At 47.1% G+C, this 21,942-nt stretch overlaps 1 protein-coding gene and 1 non-coding gene across 2 annotated transcripts in view; both read right to left on the bottom strand.

Moving 5' to 3' along the window:
- Nucleotides 1–9,350: 9,350 nt before the first annotated feature.
- LOC103667621 (FERM domain-containing protein 3) overlaps nucleotides 9,351–21,942 on the bottom strand; it is an 81,690-nt gene continuing 69,098 nt past the window's right edge. The window contains exons 9-11 of the mRNA XM_008695796.2: nucleotides 20,605–20,693; nucleotides 10,286–10,360; nucleotides 9,351–9,978 (exon numbers count right to left, since the gene is read on the bottom strand). Coding sequence (XP_008694018.2) covers nucleotides 9,906–9,978; nucleotides 10,286–10,360; nucleotides 20,605–20,693 — 237 coding nt within the window. The 3' untranslated portion in view covers nucleotides 9,351–9,905. The remainder of the gene's footprint in view (nucleotides 9,979–10,285; nucleotides 10,361–20,604; nucleotides 20,694–21,942) is intronic.
- TRNAE-CUC lies at nucleotides 10,579–10,651 on the bottom strand. The gene has a single exon. It is a non-coding gene; the product is annotated as a tRNA-Glu (tRNA).

Raw genomic sequence — 21,942 nt, 5'->3', positions numbered from 1 at the left:
CTAGGTTTCCATCTTTGTAAACAAGACACAGTCACAACTCCAGAGTTGGGCTGTTCCTTTTCCCTTCCTCTTCTCCATTCAACCTGGGGAGAATCATGACCCCCAGAAAAAGGGATTTCCATTAAACCAAATATTCCAGGTATAGGAGCATGTAGGGGTCAAGGGCAACCCACCCAAAATGTATCACGGTGCATATTGATTTTTTTGAATTGAAGCTACTTGGTAAGCAACCAGTGCAAGGACCCTCCTCTGTCCCGCTGAGAGCGGGAAACAAATCTGCCTTATGAAAAACACCCTCCCTCTAATGAGAAGTAAGAAGATATCCTTGTCAGGATGCCTGGGTGGCTCACTCAGTTAAGCATCTGCCTTCAGCTCAGGTCATGCATCGGGCTACTTGCTCAGCAGGGAGCCTGCTTCTCCCTCCCTCTGCTTATGAGCTTGCGCTCTCTCTCGCTCTCGCTCTCTCTCTCTCTCTCTCTCGGACAAATAGATAAATAAAAGCTATAAAAAAAAAAAAGACATACTTGTAACCAGAGATAGGGACTTCAAAGCCAAGAAAGCTGTAGAAACAAACCTTGTTATTTTTTTCTAATCTATTAGACCTTAGCCTAAAGTCTGCTTAGAATTCCCACTGGGTGTTATACGCAACTAATGAATCATCGAACTTTACATCAAAAAGCAGGATGTACTGTATGGTGACTAACATAATAAAAAAACATTAAAAAAAAAAAGAATTCCCTCATAATTAAAGTTCCCAAACACCTGTTGTCTTTGTCCTGTCAATTCCTCCTAAGTTTATTGTCTCTTCGTCTAAAATGTATACAAATTTCCTGCTTTAATCATTTCTTTAGGTCTCAATTTCACTTTGGGGCCTCCGTGTGCACATAATTAAACTTGAGGGGTTTTTCTCCTGTTAATTTGTCTTACATATGTTAAATCTTGGTCCAGCTGAAAGACCTCAAAGAGGAAGAATTTTTCCTTCTCTACAAGAGGAAGCCCAGAAAAATCACTGGGGATCAGAAATGAAAGCCACTTTTAGCACAGTTGAAAAATATACAAAATCAGAGAGGGTGCTGGAAAACGGACAAGCCACAGGGACCCAGAGACCCTTGGGCTAAGAAAACTAACTTAGCATGGAACTTACACAGCTAGTTGTTTAGGCCAAGAGTACAGGCCATGCGTATACCAAGACCATTCGTTGTCATTATCTTGTGGCTCAGCTGGGGATAAGGATGTCTCCTGGGGCCCCACCCTTTCTGCTTTGCAATGCTTTCCTGCCACCCATGGCATTTGGGGGCATCTAAGCTGTCCAGTTCTCCTCCTAACCATTAAACTTCCTTTCAGGGAAAGATTTACTAAAATTACGTACAGTTCAGTGTGAAGGAGCTGCTGCTACCTCTCCCAAGGGTATTTGCCTCCCAAGCCATACTCGCATTACAGGCTTACATCACGCATTACAGAGTTCTCCCCTGTGGACAGAGCTCTTGAATTGAAGCTGCAGGTGAAGGAGATCTTTTGGGGACAGAGAGACCCACCCTCTTGAAACTGCCCAGTATCCAAATTTTAGATGATGGAACCAAGGTCACTTAAGGAAAAGCATGTTATGTTTGTGTTCAGGGTTCCACTAACTTTATTTTGAGTGCATTTTAAAATATACTTGGAAATTCATGTGTGAGATTTGCCTCATGAGGTGTCTCCAAAAGCAATGTGGGGAGAGTCTTCCCTGAAGAAAGTCAAGTCCTCAAAAGCAAAAAAAGCCTAGATGCACATACAGTACAGTCCTTAAAAATACGACAACTTTTGGGTTGAGGTGGACTGTCTGTATTTTAGCTTGTATCAAAACTATCAGAGAAAGGCCTATGGAAAATGGAATGTAAGTATGAAGAAATATTCAGGCAGAACGGAATGACCAGTATAAGACACTTATGGGGAATTCTTTACAACCACTAATTTAATTATAATTAAAAACTTACCATTCAGTAGAACTTTCAACAGCGATGGAAATGTTCTTGGTCTGACCTTTCTATGATGGTAGCCATTAGCCACATGTGGCTGTTACTCCTTGGAAATGCAGCTAATGTGGCTAGAACTGAATTTTTAATTTTAACGAATTTCAACTTGGTTTTAAACAGCCACACATTGCCAGCTGCTACCCTGCTGGACAGCGATTACTGCTTTAACATAATTTTATAGGACTGCTTTGTACCCATGGACTTTCTCCAGGAGAAACTGATAGGACTCCCAAAATAATGCAGTCTTACACCTGCAAACAGCTTATTTACTAGAAACAATTTATGACTCATTCCATCCCCCACCCCAACCATTATCAAGGTACCCAGGATGGGTGCCTCACTCGTCCCCTCAGGGTAAGCCTGTGATGCCAGCTTCAGGAAGGAAGGGTACTTACCCTCACCCAATGGAAGTTCCTCTTCTTGCTCGCTGGGGCAAGGCAGCAGGGGCTGCAGGGGCTCCATGTTAATGATGAGCTGTTTGTTCAAGGAGTAGGAGCTGCGGCTCTGCGTCATGTTGGCTCTGAAAACAAACACAAACCAGAGGGAATTGGTTTCCATTGCGAATGCCAGCCCCTCTATCCTGATCCACTATCCAAGTTGGGAGCTGTCTCTAGACTCCCACAGTGGAGTCCCACATAACACTTAGGACATACAGCCCTTTTTAGGGTTCTGACAAAATGTCCATGTGTTCTAATATAACACAGTGAAAGAAAAGATATTTCCCCATATGTCACCAGACAGAGGCATACCAGGTGACAACACGGGCATCGAAAAAGACATGGGAGGCAGGTGTCACTGAACTAGATACACAGAAAAGTGAATGAAGGGCATGGCTCAAAGTAATTTAACAACCACCAAAAAAGCCAAAAACGAAAACATACCCCAGTCAGGCAGCTTCAAGCTACCTTGCCGTTGCTGGATGTCCAATATTTAATATCTATGGTTAATACTCCCATTCAAATGCACACCCCTCTCACCAGCCACAGAAGCTCTGCTTCTGAAGGCAGCATACATGTGGTCTTGGCTGCGAAGGACAGCAGATGGCAAGGAAAATGTACGAATGTCTCGTTGAGACTATGGCTGATAGCGGAAAGCCCGTCTATACTCCCTGCTGCAGGGAGACCAGCTGTCTGCCCTGAAGGATTGGGAGGTGGGGCATCTCTAGTGGGTGTTTCAGCATCCTTCCCCTCCTGTTTCCTGTCAAAACCCAAACCAATGCACCCCTTCAAAGATGGTGTCAAATGTCTCCTCCCTTTTGATGCCCTCCCTGGATGGCCCTCACAACACATTTTCATTCATTCATTCTCTCTCTCTCCCCTCACACTACCTCCCTTCTTTCCCATCTCATGGCATTTGGCACCTCTGTCTCTCTGTCATTACTGCTGTACTAATCAGCACCACCTTGACAAGCACCTTGAGGGCCGAGACTGATCTATCCCTTCTGGTGTGCCTTACAGCAACCCCAGAGGTATCTTATTAAAGGCTGTTCACATTTGAAATTGAAGCAAATTGAATGCAATCCTGGCTTGATATAAGTTGCCATTTCAGATTGGCTTTGGCGTTCCCCAGGTTGGTTATAGGACTGTCTTATAGCCCAGGCATTTCTGTTTGGCACGGGACAAGGGAAGGAGAAGAACCTGGTACCCTCCACAGCTGGCACTGGCTGGAAAAAAAAATTATGAAGACTTGCTTAACCATGGAGTCCTGGCCTTCATTATTTCCCCTCTACAACCTCTTTGCAGCTGGTATGTACACACTGGATGGTCTGCCTTGTTCCGGTGAGCCATGGTCGTTGCATGAAGTCACTCACTCTCTAGAACTATGATTTTCAGACTTTTTGATGGAGACCCGCACTAAGAAATGCATTTTATATCTCTTCTCTATATACACAAGTAAAGCAAATGTTTCATGCAACAACAGTAACTCTTGTTATGTGTGATTCATTTTTTCCCCCATTCTATTTCATTTTGTTTGAAGTGGTCTATTTTCATTTCATGAGCCATTAATGTGTTACTGCCACAGCTGGAAAGCACGTATCCCATGGAGGAGAGTGATGGCCAACGGTCCTCTGGGAACTCTAAGGAGGGGCACCTGACCCTGTTGTGGAGGAAGGGAGAGCCAGGAAGGACCTCTCAGGGGAGGTGATGCGTGTGGCACGTCCTGGCAAGCATGGCGGGGCTGACAAGGAATGAAATGGAGACAGTGTTTCCTTGCACAGGGGAGGGGAGGGGAGGGGAGGGGTAAGGAAGAGAGATTAAAATCTACCATGAGCAGTTTCTTCCTTTACTGTGAATGGCCCTCAGTTTTTTGAGCTTTCATAGGATTTCCTTTGGCCCTGCAGCCTTCATGACCATGATTCTAGCTCTGCAAACCACATGTCGCCATGTTTGTGTGGACCATGGAGCTTTCTGACCTCTGCCCATTTTCCATTGTTGCACGAACAATCTCTCTGCCCCACCTCTGGCCGCCCATGCCAGCTGACTGGCAGCAGGTCCATCCCCCAGAAATTACTGCACATCATCAAGGAGGGCCTGTAATGAGCCTTTATGGAGGATCTTTTGCTCCACAGCAGCCCCCCCCCCAACCTGGAGATATAAAGCATCCTGCCACCTGCCCCCCTCCACTGCCAGCACTGCGACGTCTGCCCAGTTGCCCAGTGCGGGGACAGGCTGAGCTCACCAAGTGGGACCTCACAGGTGTGAGCCTGCTGGGCACTGGCTGGTCAGGACGATGCCAGCTCAGCACCCATGCTCCCAGGCTCCTGCTGCCACAGTGTAGCAGAGGCCAATGGCCAGGGTCACGGGGGGTTAGGGTCTGCTTAGGGTTAGGCCAGATGAACCACACGGTCGATCACAACCCTGGAACTCTCCCGTTCTATGATTCAGAGGTGAACCCTGCCTCCAGATAAGTACAAGACTCAGATAAACCCAAAGGTGGACACGGCTAGCGTTTCCTTGGAGCACAAAGAAGCCGGGGCTCGAGACCTTGGTGCTGGGTACGGGGACAGCCAGAGGGTAAGAATAATCAAAATTAGAATCAAAATGCATGTCTCCCACCCTTTCTCTACCAACCTCTGTAGACCACACGTTACCTTTTCATACCTCTCTCCTTGCAACCTTTTTAAAGGTGCCTGCTGATCCTGGTTTCATTTAAAGCAAGAGCTCACCAGCAGTTTTACTACTAATAAATATAATGCCAGAATTTGATGGCTCCTTTTTGAGTTTACGCAGTGGTTTATATATTTGACCATGTTTGTTTTTTCTCAGGATACCTGTGAAACAGGCAAGAAAAATACCATATTCACAGATGAGGCCACTGAGACTCAGTGAAGTTACAGAACTTGACTGAAGATACTTCAGATAAGCAGACTCAGATCATCTGATTCTCAACCAGTGCTTTTGCTGTGCTTTCCACTGCCTTCCTGCACTTTCTGCAGGATTTATCCTGTAGTGTCCCAGAGAGGACTTTGTTCACTACTGCTAATATCTTGCTCTCTGGCCATATGAGTTTCCACTGTGTCGGGTGGTCTTCTGGAAGATGTGCCAACATCCCAGTCAGCTCCCCAAACGCCCTTCCACCTGAGCTCCTGATGTAACAGCTTCTCTGGCTCGAGTCTCCCCAAGCCAGGTTAGGGTCTGTGCCGTGATTCCCATTCTCAGAATCCACCAGTCAACAGATACCGCAAAATGCCTGACCCACTTAGTACTCAGCACAGAACTGTTTTCTAATGAAACAGTCACTGAGAATTCTGTTGAGGTAAAAAGGTTTTCTTTGGAAACTGTAAGGACATTCGAAGATTGGCTTCAAAAACTGATGGCATAATATAGAGCAACTAATACAAGGCTCATGAATTCCTGCACCAGTCCTTGCAGTGAAGCAAGTGCTGTTGGCCTGTCGTCAAAACTCCATCTGAAGCAGCTTTAATGAGAACATGTCTGTTAAATTCTAGCTTCCCATTTTTGGATCAGAGACAGGAATAATATCATCACCTCCCATTTGTATGGCACTTTCTCATTTTTAAAGCACTTTTTTTATGCCCGTAACAAAATCTAGAAGTTGGGCAAAGTAATATTCTGAATCTCATTTTATAGATGAGTAAATTGATGATCAGAGAAGTTAAGAGACTTACCCAAGACCACACAGCTTATAAGCAGCACAACCAAGATTAGACCACACAGCTTGTAAGCAACACAACCAAGTTTGTGACCCCTAGATCGGTGCTCGTTTCAGGTCCAAATGCTAGATGGCTCACACAGCCAGCCCTGGGCTCACCGAGCTGCAGCCTTTTGCCTCACTGGGCCCCTGGCATGAATGAGCAAGTCTCACCAAGCAACCAGCCCAGGAGGGCTTTGCTTGGGGATCTTGTCATCAGCAAAGATCAGTGAGCTAGCATGAGAGTTAGCTTTTTCTCCCTTTGGGAAAAAAAAAAAAAAATCCCAAGACAGTGTTCTCGATCTGTGTCGTCTCTCTAAACCCACACACCTCAGCAAAAGTAGTAGTCCATGAACTTTCTGTTCTTTGAAGAGTACACTCTCAAGTGTGAGGGAAGACAGCCAACTGTAGCCTTACTGTCACCATTCTAAAGGAGAGCTCATCTCTGAACACAGCCGGAGAAAGAGGTCATTACTATACTCTCACTTTTGACAGTCACATCAAAGAAGCCAAAATAATTCAAAAACAAGTGCTTAAGAGAAAAAAATGTCCTACCATGCAACTGGCCACTGGGAAGAAATGAGAAATTGCCACTGAAAGTGGTATGTCTCCATGGCTCTGATAGCACTATTGCCTCCTGAGAGGTCATGGTCCCCCAGGGCAGCACCTTGGACAGATCTCAGGTCTCGGAAAATTGCAGGCACGCCGCTGTCGCCCCACACTCCTGGTTCATATGTTCAATCAACAACTACGTACGGACCTCTACTATATGCCAAGTGCTGGGTTAGGTGTTGAGTGATACACAGATGACCAAACAGACACAAGCCTTTTCTTCCCACAGCTTGCTCTGCATTGTTACTTTTTGAGTTTTGAGAGATACTGCCAAAAAACTGAGGACCAGAGAGGTGTCCTGAACATGTGGACTCAACAGGCTTCATATACACATAAAAGGGGTCAGTGGAAGGGAAACAAATAGCATATGAACCAGTGTCTCAAGAGCCTATAGATCCTTGTTTGCAGTAACATCCCTGGGAGATTGTAGAAGATTCCAGAAAAGGGAAACTATAAATTGACTGATGCCTCATTTCCCATTCCCTCTGGTGGTTCGGTCCATTCTGGGAAAAGAGTCCACTATGGCCACTCTGCTCCCTTCACTCCCACAGCCTCGCTACTCAAAATGTGGTCCATGAACCAGCCACCTGGCCACCACCTGGGAGCTCATTAGAAATGCCAGATTCATGAATCAGAATCTGATTTTAACAAGATCCATAGGTGATCCCTGTCTAAGTTAAAGTTTGAGAAGCCCTGATCTAGGAATCCTTGATTCCCATAAATTATGCGAATCTCAGTTGAAAAAAGAAATACTTTCTCAAATTATTTCTGATCTCATTAACCATTTATATATGATAACTACGGGATTCTTGGAAAGTCTTACGTATTGGGAATATGAGTCTCTGAAAGCATTATGTTAAAAACGGTTTCCTTCTTTGTGTTTGTGCTGTCAAGAGAACTCCCCAGGTCGTTAAGCGTCTGCCTTCGGCTCAGGGCGCGATCCCGGCGTTATGGGATCGAGCCCCACATCAGGCTCCTCCGCTGGGAGCCTGCTTCTTCCTCTCCCACTCCCCCTGCTTGTGTTCCCTCTCTCGCTGGCTGTCTCTGTCAAATAAAAAAATAAAATCTTAAAAAAAAAAAAAAAAAGAACTCCCCAGCATCAAGCATTTATTTCTATTTCTATTTCTATTTCTATTTCTATTTCTTCTTCTTCTATTTCTTCTTCTTCTCCTTTTCCTTCTTCTTCTTCTTTTTCAAGATCAAACATTCACACTTCAAGTTAGGAGAATAAAACCCAAGCAGAGCCCCTGGGGCGTTTCTGCCTCCCAGCTTCTAAGAGAATGCCAGAGGTTTTCTGGGTGGCAAATGTTACAAAGAAAAAAACACAGGCTTAGGTCTGCCACAAAAAAAAATTTGACTTTAGATAAATCTTTTAACTTCTTCAAGACCCAAGTTCCCTTCTCTATAAAATAGAAGCATCAAATTAGGTGATCCTTAAGGTCATTTCTGGCCCTGAGTCTAGGAAAGTTCAAATGATACATTTTATCATTTCCTCTTTTTCATCTCTGCCACACTGAGGAACCACAATTTGTGGTAGAAGAGGGACTGTAAAGACTATTTTAAAAATAAATAAATACGGGGGCGTCTGGGTGGCACAGTCGTTAAGCGTCTGCCTTCGGCCCAGGGCGTGATCCTGGCGTTCTGGGATCGAGCCCCACATCAGGCTCCTCTGCTATGAGCCTGCTTCTTCCTCTCCCACTCCCGCTGCTTGTGTTCCCTCTCTCGCTGGCTGTCTCTATCTCTGTCAAATAAATAAAATCTTTAAAAAAAAATAAAAATAAATAAATACAAATAAAAGACTAGTGTTATCAAGGAGTAGGCTAGAAGACTTTCACGGTTCTGCCACAGTACTCCAGCTTCCCTAGCCCTCAGCCTTCTCCTGCTTCGAGAAGCAGGAAAGACCACTTCTGCAGACGTGCACATGACAGCTTCCCACTGGGTCACCCAAACCAGGAATGAATTACTCCCTGTACACGTCTGCATGGGAACCTATGCCAACTACAGTCCTGCTCCCCTGTGTGGGAGAGAGGTGCCGTCTGGATGCCGTGCCGGGTTGGCTCAGCCACACTTCCAAGAGACCCAGCAACCCAGGGAATAAGGTAAGAGGCACCCTGCTCACTGGGTCATGCTGTAAATAGAGGAGACTGGGCAAATAGGAGCACAAGGGAGACTCCTCCAAGTCCAAAGAAGGGCAAGGAAGGAACACTGGTTGCACCAGTGTGTGGGAGCCTCCTAAAAAAACATAACTTAGGATGATCTTGCCTTCAAGAAGGGGAATGTCATGATGCGAACATACAGCTTTAGGTATTTAGCATGTTTGAGGTTTAGGGTGTGCAATGATCTATGTGTCGTGGTGATATAAAGTCCAACGTGACCAAGAGAATATTTAATTCCTCAGAACGGCACATAGCCACGTTATGAAGATGCGGACTCTTGAACCACCAACGACGATGTTCCTCATTCCTCTGAGTGACCTTTGGTTTATTTGACAGAGACAGCCAGAGAGAGAGGGAACACAAGCAGCGGGAGTGGGAGAGGAAGAAGCAGGCTCCCAGCGGAGGAGCCTGATGTGGGGCTCGATCCCAGAACGCCAGGATCACTCCCTGAGCCGAAGGCAGATGCTTAACGACTGCGCCACCCCGGCACCCCTCTGAGTGACCTTTGGGAGTGAGGAGCCCCAGGAGAGACGAGCACCCCCTGCCTTCCTCGTGTGAAATAGTCTAAGAGAAGCTGGGCCAGTGGGTACTGGCCACGTCTGATGAACAGAGGCAGGAACAGAGAGCAGTTCTAAGAGGACAGGACAACAGACTCGGCCAGAAGATGACACCGCTGTGCGTCACACACACTGTTCATGTGACTCTCCAGGCCCAACCAAGCCAATGACTCCCCACAGAGCAAGCAACTCAAAACAGAGTCGGGCCACACTCACGCCATGGCCCTGTCAGGTCTGTCCCTGGGAGATTTCCAGGACAGCAAGAGGGACGTGCCTGGAAACAGACATGCCCACACTGACACAGGTAAAGGCAGCTGGGGCCCTTACGCCCCCTCCTGTTATAGATAATTTGGCAAAGCAAGCTTGAAATCCTTCTGTCCATCCCAGAAGCCTCCCAGAGCCCAGGACGACCCCGCTTACCTGTGTACCTCTGGAGGCTCCCTCTGGATTTTAGAGCTGGCCTCCACCACCTCTTTGGCAACTTTACCACTGTAAAAGAAAAACACAACATGTGTGCACGCACACTCAGAGCAGAAGGGGAGGGGTGTGCATGTGTATTTTTTTAACTTCACAATGGCCTGATCCACTCTAGAAATCCATACCTTCTCTTCCTCCATCAGAGAAGTTACTATGGCATTTGAGGGGGACCCATGACTGTCAGACATGAGTGGAATGAAAAAGGAGGACCAAAACAGGCATACGAACCAAAGCACACTGATTTATAAGCAAAATATTCAAAAAGTAAATGGGTGCCCCCACCCCAACCCACCATCAAAATGGAACCACAGGTACCCACCTATATCGAAATCTACTTCCTTTAAAAAATATCTTGCTGCTTGACACGGTCTTGATCTGACTGGATTTTGCATACCTTAAGAAGAAGCAAAACAGAGGTGGTAGTGACATTGTCAAGCCCGAGTGAGACAGGCTATAAAATGTGGTGACTGGATATTTTTGACTATAAGAAATATATGCTATTAGAAGATTGCAAGCATGCCCACACACCTGAAAGAGAAGTTTCACCAAAAAATACTTTCTTTCACTATGTGTATTACATTCTGCTCTTTTTTTTTTTTTAAGTAGGCTCCATGCCCGACATGGGGCTTGAACTCAAGACCTTGAGATCGAGAGTCACGTGCTCTACCAACTGAGCCAGCCAGGTGCCCCTCTTTCTGTTCCTTCTAAATGCTGGGGAGGGCCCACACGTTTAGTTTCAGAATTGGTTATTGGGTCACGACCTGCAGAAAGGACCAGGCAACGGTGACAATCAAAAGGGATTCTTCCCCAATTTCCACTTGAAAGATATGGAGAAGATGGATTGTGCCGGGGTGGGGGGGGGCGGTTCTCATCTGTGGTTGAACCAACACTGCAGGAGAAGACAGCTTCCCAGTGACATGGATCACTCACCATGTCACAGAGAAGCCACCTACCGTGTCCTGCCCGAAAGAGACCACAGGGCTCATGTCACCAGAGACATGGTCACTGGCTTAAGTATTCTCCAGTGAGGTCACCATGGCCCAGTGCCCTTTAAAGGAACCCAGGCTGGGAGACGACTAAGACACACACGGAACAAGAAACCCAGCCAAGCACTGATTCAGCTGCTCTGAGCGCCCCCGTAACCACGATCAAAACCACAGCACTCTGGAAAACAACGGAAACGTGGGCTGCGTGCAGGCCCCACACAGGGCACTAAATGGCCGGGACTGCTGGGGATGCCTCTTGGCAATCACTTTAGACCTCGTGCAACTAAACCCAAGTTAGGAAGAATGGTCTCCAAGAGTTCGGGACCATTTAAAATATTGAGAGTCACAAAATCTTAATAGAAAAACCACACAGAATGATATGTTGTATAGAATTCTGAGCGAAGGGGCGCCTGGGTGGCACAGCGGTTAAGCGTCTGCCTTCGGCTCAGGGCGTGATCCGGCGTTATGGGATCGAGCCCCACATCGGGCTCCTCCGCTGGAAGCCTGCTTCTTCCTCTCCCACTCCCCCTGCTTGTGTTCCCTCTCTCGCTGGCTATCTCTATCTCTGTCAAATAAATAAATAAAATCTTTAAAAAAAAAAAAAAAAGAATTCTGAGCTAAGACGTGCACATAGCCAGGGCTCTGGTTAGAAGTTTCCATGTAGGCAGCGATCCCCAACACTGGGCATCTCGAAGCTTTAGTTCCTTTGTTCAGCAATTGTCCACCAAATGCCGAGCCTGCTCCACACCCCCCCCCCTGACTAAGTTCAGGGGCGACACATGGCCTCTGCATTCATGGAGTGTAAGGTCTAGAAGGGAAATGGATATTAATCTAAAAATCACATAGGTGAATAACTCTAAATTGCGGTGGGGGCCATGAAGGAAAAGATGCAATGAGAGCATGGGAGGGGGAGACTAATCCAGCCTGGGGGCCACGGGTCTGAGATCCGGGGATGGGCAGGTGGCAGGCAGGGTTCTGGGCGGAAGGCTCAGCGGGCACAGAGCCCAGAGAGCTCGAGCACTGGAGGAACTAAAAAGATCTGATGCCCACTTCCCTATGTTATTATTATTGTAATTACAAACCCACAAACATACATTTTCCCCCCTAATTTAGCATGGCCTGACCTTAAGCTGTCCTAGTTAAGGATTTTGGCCTCTGTCCTGGGAACCATGGCAATCCATAGGCACACTCTTTTGCAAAGAAGCCCCTTCTCCCCTTCCACTTCTGCAAATGGCCTGAGCCAACAGAGAAGGGCACTGGGGATAAATGAGGAGCAGGGAGACCGAGATGGTAGGAGAGGAGGTACAGGCCTTGGGGGAGGGGCACAGATTCCATTTCAAGGCAGGGCCTGAAGATGATGGCGTGGGAGCCCTTAAGGATGGGTGGGAGCATATGAGATCCACACCCGGGAGGCTCCAGGCACCCCAGACAAAATCCCCAGCCAGCCACGCTAACATGGGGCAGGAGTCCCACGTGCCCTCCTCTTCCAGCAAGGGCACGCCTGCTCCAGGCGCACCTGCCCCCGCCCCCCCCACACACACCCAGGGAGCTGTGAGCCCGACATGTTATCTACAGGGGCCTGAGAAAAGGGCCGTCTTCATCTCCTCCCCATCTTCTTGGCAGGGTTGCTGCTCCCAAGCCTCAGAGGTGGGAGGCAGAGAAACCTTTAAAGAAGCTTCTGTCTTTAGGGGCACCTGGGTGAGCGTCTGCCTTCGGCTCAGGTCATGATCCCAGGGTCCTGGGATGGAGCCCCGCACTGGGCTCCTTGCCCAGTGGAGAGCCTGCCTCTCCCTCTCCCTCTGCCTGCTTCTCCCCCTGCTTGTGCATCCACGAGCTCTCTGTCAAATACATAAATAAAATCTAAAAAAAAAAAAAAAAAGGCTTCTCTTTAAAATGTTTGTTATTACTGTTCTAGGTTTTAAAGATCCTTGGGGCAAAGTAGTCTGCTAAGATCAAGAGCCCTAATTGCGGTTTTTAGCCCGTGAAAGTAATGTAGCATGGTGCCAACTATACCTCAATAAAAACATTAATTAAAAAAGAAAAAGAGCCTTAATTGGAGTTTTCAAAGGCAACTCTGTGCCCAGGTTATATAGAAGATACCAGAAGCTCAAAGAGGTGTGGCAAGCCCAGCTGTTCTAGGGAGCCCCCTGTGGGGAGAGGAGGCGGCTGTGCTCTTCCCTGGGTGAGCCTCAGCTCCGCGCTTCCAGCTTTCAGAGAGAAGACACATTTCGCAGAGAAAGTGAACAGCCCGCCTGCTCAGGGTGTGAGGAGCGGAAACAGTGCTGGCTTCTTTGTGGCAGCTGATCGGCCTTGATGAACATCTGTGTCATGTCATTCGCTCAGAGACACTCGGCTGAGAGCGTGACCACCGATTCCCCACCCTTTCAAATGTGCAGACGGACGCCCCACCGTGTTTGGGTTGAGAGTTTAATGGAATTTTCACAGGGGAGCTGATTCGGAGAACCTGAGCAGCCCTGGGACATGGGAAGCACAGGAGGGATGGAGGAAGATGGTCAGGAGGAAAGGAAGGTCACCAGGTGATAGGACACACCTCCAGTTGTTCCCAAACCTGGCCATGTGGCAGCAGCATCTAGAACGAGGGTTAGAATGCCGGTGCCCAGGCTCCATCACTAGAGATTCTCATCCGGCAGGTCTGCCGTGGGTCCGGGAGTTTGTGTTTTTATCAAACACCCCGACTTCATTCCAAGGCAGCCCACTTGCCCCTGAGAACCTCTGAGTCCCCAAATTCTCCCTGAATGACCCAAGAGGTGGTGTTTTACCTGGAAGAGCAGAAGCCCAAAGCTCCTCCTACCTGCTCTTGGTCCTGCAACCTTGGTCAAGTCATGTAGCTTTTCCCAGCTCTCATTTCTCCATGAATTTTTTTTAAGGGAGAGGGAGGGTATTACCATACTTAACTCATAGTGTTCTGAGGAGCGTTCAGTGAGCTCAAGTTATTTGAAAGCACCTGCCCTCCCTAATATCACTCTCAAAACCTCTCCATTGACTTCTCATTCTTGAGCACCAAAGCCAGTCCTCTGGTTCATGGAGATTCTGGGGAACAATTTCACGCCTTGTGACAGCCAATGAGAGAACCTTTCTGCTCTAACTAGCTGACGGGCTCCGGTGCTCAGTTGACCAGGCTCTCACATCAACAATGAGCCCAGAGCAAACATCTACCCACTGCAGGCAACAAATGCACAACCTATCTGAACGGCAGTCCTCTCTCCTTCAGCCTTCTTCCCCGCCTGCCCTCTCCCCACCGCCACCTGCAACTCCCCATCAAAATCCCGGCACAGAAGCTACAGAAGACTCTTCTCAAACATCTGACCTACTATGGGCCTTGTACTATCCAAAGCATCTCAAACATATTCATTCATTTTATCTTCACAGCTCTCTCCTAAGAGGAAGCAATCCACCTTTTTATGTGAGGAAACTGAGGCACAGAGGGGTTAAGTCACATAACCATGGTAACACAATAGACCTGGGGGAACTGGGGGCACCTGGGTGGCTCAGTCAGTTAAGCGTCTGCCTTCGGCTCAGGTCATGATCTCCCGGTCCTGGGATCGAGCCCCATGTCAGGCTCCTTGCTCAGCAGGGAGCCTGCTTCTCCCTCTCCCTCTGCTGCTCACCCTGCTTGTGCTCTCTCTCCTCTCAATCTCTCTCTTTCTGCTAACTAAATAAAATCTTAAAAAAAAAAAAAAAAAAAGAACTGGTGGAACGGGGCTGCAAGTCCAGGTCTGTCTGTATTTTTAAAATAATGCATTAGCCATGCAGGTTCTGGTCTCAAAAAGCATCAGATTCACCTGAGACAAGTCTCAAAACACAAGTTTCTGCTTCAGTAAGTCTGGGGTGGAGCCCAAGAATCTGCATTTCTAGCAAGCTCCCAAGAGATGCTGATGCTGGTCGGAGGAACCTACTTAGAGAATCACTGGATTAGAGCATTTAAGCCTAGCCTGCACATGAGCACCACCTGGGAAAGATTTATTTCTACCAACATCTAGCTCCCTCACCCCAGATTCTTGTTTTTTTAAATGACAAATTTATTGAGACATAATCCACATACCATAAAGTTCACCCTTCTAGATTGCACACTTCAGTGGTCTTGACTATAATTCACAAAATTTTTTATGTTTATTTATTTTTAAAGATTTTATTTATTTATTTGACAGAGAGAGAGACAGCCAGCAAGAGAGGGAACACAAGCAGGGGGAGTGGGAGGAAGAAGCAGGCTCCCAGCGGAGGAGCCTGATGTGGGGCTTGATCCCAGAACGCCGCGATCACTCCCTGAGCCGAAGACAGACGCTTAACGACTGTGCCACCCAGGCGCCCCAATAATTCACAAAATTTTTTAAAAATGAGAAAACATTTTCATCACCCAGGAAGAACCAACCTCCCATTACTCCCCTCATCTCCTCCACTCCCAATCCTAGACAAGCAGGAATCTACTGTCTCTCGATTTCTCTATTCTGGACATTTCATACAAATTGAATCATACAATATGTGGCCTTTTGAGAAGGCTTTGGCTTCTTTTTACTTAGTGGAATGTCCACAGCTTGGTATGTTTTGAAAAGCTCCCCCGGGTGGTTCTCATGTGCAGTCAGCGCTGAGAACCACTAGTTTAGAACCTTGGGACTCAAAAGTGTAGACCGGGGCCTGCAGCACAGCCTCACCAGCTTATTAGAAATATGGACTCTGGGGGTGCCAGGGTGGCTCAGTCAGTTAAGCATCAGGCTCTTGATGTCCGCTCAGGTCATGAGCTCGTGGGTCATGGGATTGAGCCCAACATCGCACTCCACACTCAGAAGGAGTCTGCTTGAGATGCTCTCCCTCTCCCTCTGCTCCTCCCCCTGCTTACACGCTCTCTCTCAAATTAAGGAAGGAAGGAAGGAAGGAAGGAAGGAAGGAAGGAAGGAAGGAAGGAAGGAAGGAATAAATAAATAAATAAATAAATAAATAAATATGGACTCTGATGCCCCACCCCGATCTACTGAACCACACTCCACATTCTCGCGGGATCTCCGGGTCATTCACGTGCTCACTGAGGTGTGCGAGTCTCGCATGTAGGGAGCTCTCAGGGTCCTTTTCTACCGGATGTAATGCCGTTTCTCTGACACGATGTGCACCAGACTCTGGGTAAGAAATTTCTTAGGGACTGCCTTTATCCCCTCCAATAATTCCATACAAAGTTGAGGGTAAAGAGGGTCATTTGAGCCTCTACATTATCCCCAGTGCCCAGCACAGCACCTGGCATGAAACAGGTGTGACAGACTCATTGAACAGAAATTCTCCAAGCCACTGAAGCCTTCAGTGAATCTGTGTGCTTTCAGGGACCCCGCACTCTGGGGGTGGCAGCACCTAGAAACCACACGGCATAAAGGAAGCTCTGAAACGGTGACTGTCTGTGTCAGGGATCCCCTGGGGTTTGGAGGAGGAGGCAAAATCAGAGTTTCTGCACTGGGCTCCATTCCCAGCCAGCAGATCTCAGAGCCAAGGCTTTCAAACCTGATCGTGGCCCCGGGCCCACTGACGACCAACCGCACATTTCATGTGGTAAAAGCCCACCAGGGAATTCCTAGGCATCAGCCACCGGGCCTCCCTGTTCCCATGGCAGGTGAAATAGACAAAGAAGGAGCAAACCGCCCCCAGCCCAGGAAACAAAATCAGGACCTTGCTCTGCCAGCCAAAACCATCACAATGCAGTGATGGGACAGAGCTAGAAACAGGCATGCGCCCCTGAGCTAAACAGAATCAGAACCCTTCAGAGTCCCAGCGACCAGGCTCTGTGACCAATGGGCACTCAAAAATCTTTAGTCATTAGTGGGGAGGGGGTTGTCATGGTCACTGCTGCACAGCTAAGCACTCCCCGGCAGGTGTTACCAATCACATTCCACGGATGAAAAACAAAGTTGGGGCTCAAAGTTCAAGTGCTTTGTTCCAGGCCACACTGCTAGGAAGTGACAGAGTCAAGACTCAAAGCCAAGCCTTTCACCTCCAAGGTCCTTGCTCGTGAACACGAGGCCACAGTGAGGCAAATGAATCACGCCTGAGTCCCTGTCCCCTCCATTCTATAAATGAGAAGGCTGAGGCCAGACTTGTCCGAGGTCACACAGCCTAGTCAGAACAGGTGGTATCTTTCTTTCTCCGTAAGGAACAGGGGTAGTTATGGAACAATGAAGGAACAAAAGGGTCCAAGAAAACTCAGATCAGTACAAATATCAGGGATTAGAGATCTTCATGAGAGAGGCGGGGTAGGCTGGCCTAACCAAAGCAGAGGTGCAAGGACTTTGGTCACCTCTGTACAGGAGGTCCCCAATGTATGATGGTTTGATTCATGGTATTTTTAACTTAAGATGAGTTTATCAGGGCATAGCTCCAACCTAAGTCAAGGAAGTCAAGGGAGATCTGTACAGTGCCACTCGTGACCACTAAACCCTCCAAGTCTCCAGAAGCATCCACAGAAGACTGGGAGGGAGTCCTCTGATATGCCTAGTTGGCCCATCAAATGATAGGATTATCACACTGACCTCTTTACTAGCTGCAAGCTAAGTTGTGTACCCTAAAATCTGCAAAACGAGTTCCCGGTTCACAGGTTTTTCTCCTTCTTCCCCCTCCTTTCAATTCTGTTTTTGTCTTTATTTGACGCTAGCAATCAATGGACTCCCTCACACGTGATAAAACAATGTGTGTGCAACAGAATGAATTAATGCCCTAAGTTATTCTTCGATGGAGATCTAGGAGTTCCCCTAAAGGATCTTCAAAGCCTTGCTAAAGTCCTCTCAAGTAGGGCTGACTCAGAAGCCTCCAAAGGTCTCCCTGCTGGGTGTTCTCCTCTCCTACTCCCGCCCCTTCTGCCACCTGTGGTCAGCAACCATCAACCATACCCTTTACTCCTCTGCTGCCCCCTTCACGATGGCTGAGCCCTCTGTCCGGACCCAAGAGCTCCTGGCCCCTCATCTCCTCCCTGTCTACTTCATGTACCCTCCACTCCAGCCTTGCGTGGCCGCTCACATTCCCCAACATCTTCCACTTTCCCGCCTTGGTCTGAAAGGGACTTCCACCTCCTGGCTCCCATGGGAGCAAGACTCACCCCAACTCCAGGATACCCTCCAGGATTTTATTTGTACTTCCCTTTTGGTCTCTACCATGAAATACAATTCTCCCGAGGATAGGAACCATGCCTTATCAATTGATCCAGGAAATATTTTTTGAATGCCTGGGGTCTCTGGCAAATACAATGATAAACAGACCCAGTTCCTTCCTTCAGAGAGATCTGATCTAGTATAGATATGTACATAAAAATCCATAATAAAATAAGTCACGATCCATCTTGTTTTGCTTTGTTTCAAAACTCCGTCTACCGGCTCCCTCATTTGTGAGAAAACATTCATTCAAAATGACTCAATGTCTCTAAATGATCCCTTGACAAGAACCAGATGATTTCATTAAAGGAGGAACAGAGAATTCCAAAAGCTCAGGCTCCAAAAATAGTTTGTCAGTGTATCAAAAAATTAAGTATAGAGTTACCCGATGATCTAAAAACTCCACTCCTAGGCATAAACCTAACAGAACTGTCCACAGAAAAACTTTTACATGAATATTCGTAGCAGCATTATTTATAATAGCTAAAAAGAGGGAACAATCCAAATGTCCATCGACTGGTGAGCGGATAAAATGTGGTCTATCCAAACAATGGATTATTATTCAGTCATGGAAAGAAATACTGATGCCTGCTACCACATGGTAACCTTGAAAACATGAACTTAAGTGAAAGAAGCCAGGCACAAAAGGCCACATAGTTTATGATTCTGTTTAGATGAAATGTCCAGAATGGGTGAATCCATAAACACGGAAAGTAAACCAGTGGTTGCCAAGGTCTGGGGAGAGGCGGGGAATGGGGAGTGACTGTTAATGGGTGCAAGGTTTCTTTTTGAGGGGATAAGAATGTCCTGGAATTGGATAGCAGTGACGGTTGCATGACTTTGTGAATGATACTAAAAACCACTGGCTGTATACTTTAAAAGGGTGATTTTTATGGTATGTGATCTCATTTTTTCAAATAATTAAAAACAACAGCAAAATACACATAGGCTGCAACTGGAGACAGAGCATCAAACCCTCTGCCCCTCCCTCTCTCAGCTCTCGTGGGCAGTGACAGGCCTGGACATGGTTTCAGAGGCAATCAGGTGCCCTTATATACCAGTTCCCAAACACCCCACAGGACCCACTGATGCCTTGAGGTGAAGACGATTGTGGGAAGGTCTTTTGACACATACCCTCACTCACTTTGGAGGTCATCTCAGCCAAGGGCTTTCAAACTATCCTCCTGATAGGATCTGCCCGGGACAAAGAGTTCTCCCCGGACACAAGACTCTCAATGCTGAGCCTGGGGAAGGCCGGGCAAATGCAGACAACTGGTCACCCGAGCTCCTGAGATGCAGTGAGCAACAGGTGAAGGGTCTTCAGTCCCCGAGTCCCCACCAACAACCACAGCTCCTCTATTTTTATCCTTTCTTACCTACTAGGTTTTGCCTACACTTCTGTTTGAGGAAAAGAGTTCTGTGGATAAAAAAAGATTTGAAAAAGATTGTCCAAGCCATCATTCTCCTGATCCTTGTCAGCCAAAGCCCAGGAGGTTCAGAGACTCAGCATTTTCAGAGACACAAGTCTAACGAGCACAGCAGAATTCAGTGTAGGGGTAAGAGCAAAGGCTGCCTGGATGAGCTCCAGGGGCCAGCTGATACCCTGGGCAGGGCTAGCCTGGGCTTCTGACTGTGTCCCTCACCACCACTCTCCCAATCAGCAGGTGTGTCTCAAAGAGGAGAAGCTGGAACTCGGTGGGATGATCATAAATTTGAAGCTCTCTTGAAACCTGAGAGCTTTATGGATGATTTCTGAAGTCCTGTCCAGAACTGACTTTCCATGATGCGAGCCTCTGACCACATTCCACCCACAAGACTTTGGCTCTCATCTCTGAATGCTGAAGGCTTCTTACTACAAACACCTGTGACTTTCTGCCAAAGCTTTCCTTCTCTGGTTGTGAGAGCACATTCAGCCCACACTCAGAGTAAGCCAGAGAGCATTAACTCTGCCCTCTAAAGTGGCCTTCAACCAAAATGAATGGGGAGTTGGTAGACAAACAGCCCGGGCCCTTTGCTGGTCAGTGGGAGAACTCTGAGGCAAGTTCTACAGCCTGACAGAGTTCCCCAGCAGAGCTGCGCACAGCTGCCCTCAGGAATGACCTGATGGACGACATGCCCTATGTTGCTGGCTGCCCCACCTCCCTTCCCCACCCCCACCCCCACCGGTGTATCCAGAAACCATATCCCAAAGAAACTACTTGCACTCAACTCTTCTCAAGGTCTGCTTCTGAGTGGGGCACCCAACCAAAATCAGATTCTGTGATATGTTGAATGGAAATAGCAATGCAAAAAAAAAAAAAAAAAAGCACCCATTGCAATTCTATGGGCATCACCCTGCGTGGAGCTCAGGCTTGGTTGGGAGTGACCCTGCACAATGCACCAAATTTACAATTCCCTTAAATATGATTTAAAAAAACTGAATTAAAAGAAATGAATATGCAGCTATTTGTAAAACATAAGTGGTTCCATGGATGCTGTTACAACCTATGATTAAATGAATAAAAGCTACATACTTATAAAAGGCCTGGTTCTCCACCCCACACTTCCAAAGATGTTTGCAGGCAGCTGGTGTGGAAGTATGGAATGCCAACACGGCTTTTTTCTAATAAAAAAGACAAAACAAGAAAGGGCATGTGAAACAGAGTATTTACCAATTTGTACTCCCCCCACCTGCTGAACAGAGTAAAAGGAACTTAGGCATTGCTGTGGTCTTAAAAGGGCTGTTGAAATGGTGCCCCGCCTCCTTCACCCTTTGCAGACGCCCCAGATCTAGCTGGACCCTGTTTCTAACAAAAAACAGCCTCACAGTCAATCCTTCTCAACAACCCAGGAATCACCCGCCTCTCAATCACACTTGGGTTCCTTTAAAAACTTTGCCATGGCTGAGTAATCCATGCTTGATCTAAAAACTAGGCAAGAAAATCTGCAAACCTCCAGACCTAGCCCTGAGGTTCACAGTTTCCACGACGGCCTCCTCTCAAATGCCGTCCCTGATGAGCCCAAACTCTATCCAGCAGCTTCCTTGAGACTCCTGGGATGGATAGACTCTATTTATAAAACTCTCTCTTACACTGTTGGTGGGAATGCAAGTTGGTACGGCCACTTTGGAAAACAGTGTGGAGGTCCCTTAAAAAGTTAAAAATAGAGGTACCCTATGATCCAGCCATTGCACTACTGGGTATTTACCCCAAAGATACAGACGTAGTGAAGAGAAGGGCCATATGCACCCCAATGTTCATAGCAGCATTGTCCATAATAGCTAAGTCGTGGAAGGAGCCGAGTGGTTTCACTCATTTATGGAACATAAGAAATAGGAAGATCGGTAGGAGAAGGAAGGGAAGAATGAAGGGGGTGGTAAACAGCAGGGGGAATGAACCATGAGAAACTATGGACTCTGGGAAACAAACTGAGGACTTCAGAGGGGAGGGGGGTGGGGGACTGGGATAGGCCGGTGATGGGTAGTAAGGAGGGCACGTATTGCATGGTGCACTGGGTGTTATACGCAAACAATGAATCATGGAACTTTAAATCAAAAACTAGGGATGTACTCTATGGTGACTAACATAACATAATAAAAAATTGTTATTTAAAAAAAGCTGTTAATTCCAATAAATGTTGATGGAAATTTGAAAAAAAAAAAAAACAAAACAAAACCAAAAAAACCCTCTTGCCAGCAGTGGTTGAATATCCAGCTTTGGAAGTATTCTTTGCTGGTTTCATAAATCTATATTTTGGCAGACTACAGAGGTAGGAGGAGGCTCCATTTTCCTTTTTTTTTTTTTAAATTCAAATTCCAGTTAGTTAACACGCAGTATAATATTAGTTTCAGGAGCAGTTTCCATTTTCTATCC

This window comes from Ursus maritimus, unplaced genomic scaffold (assembly GCF_017311325.1).
Source record: "Ursus maritimus isolate PB19 unplaced genomic scaffold, ASM1731132v1 scaffold_34, whole genome shotgun sequence".
NCBI classification, from domain to species: domain Eukaryota; kingdom Metazoa; phylum Chordata; class Mammalia; order Carnivora; family Ursidae; genus Ursus; species Ursus maritimus.
The sequence above is the reverse complement of the archived record's forward strand: the minus strand, read 5'-3'. Positions and strand labels throughout refer to the sequence as shown.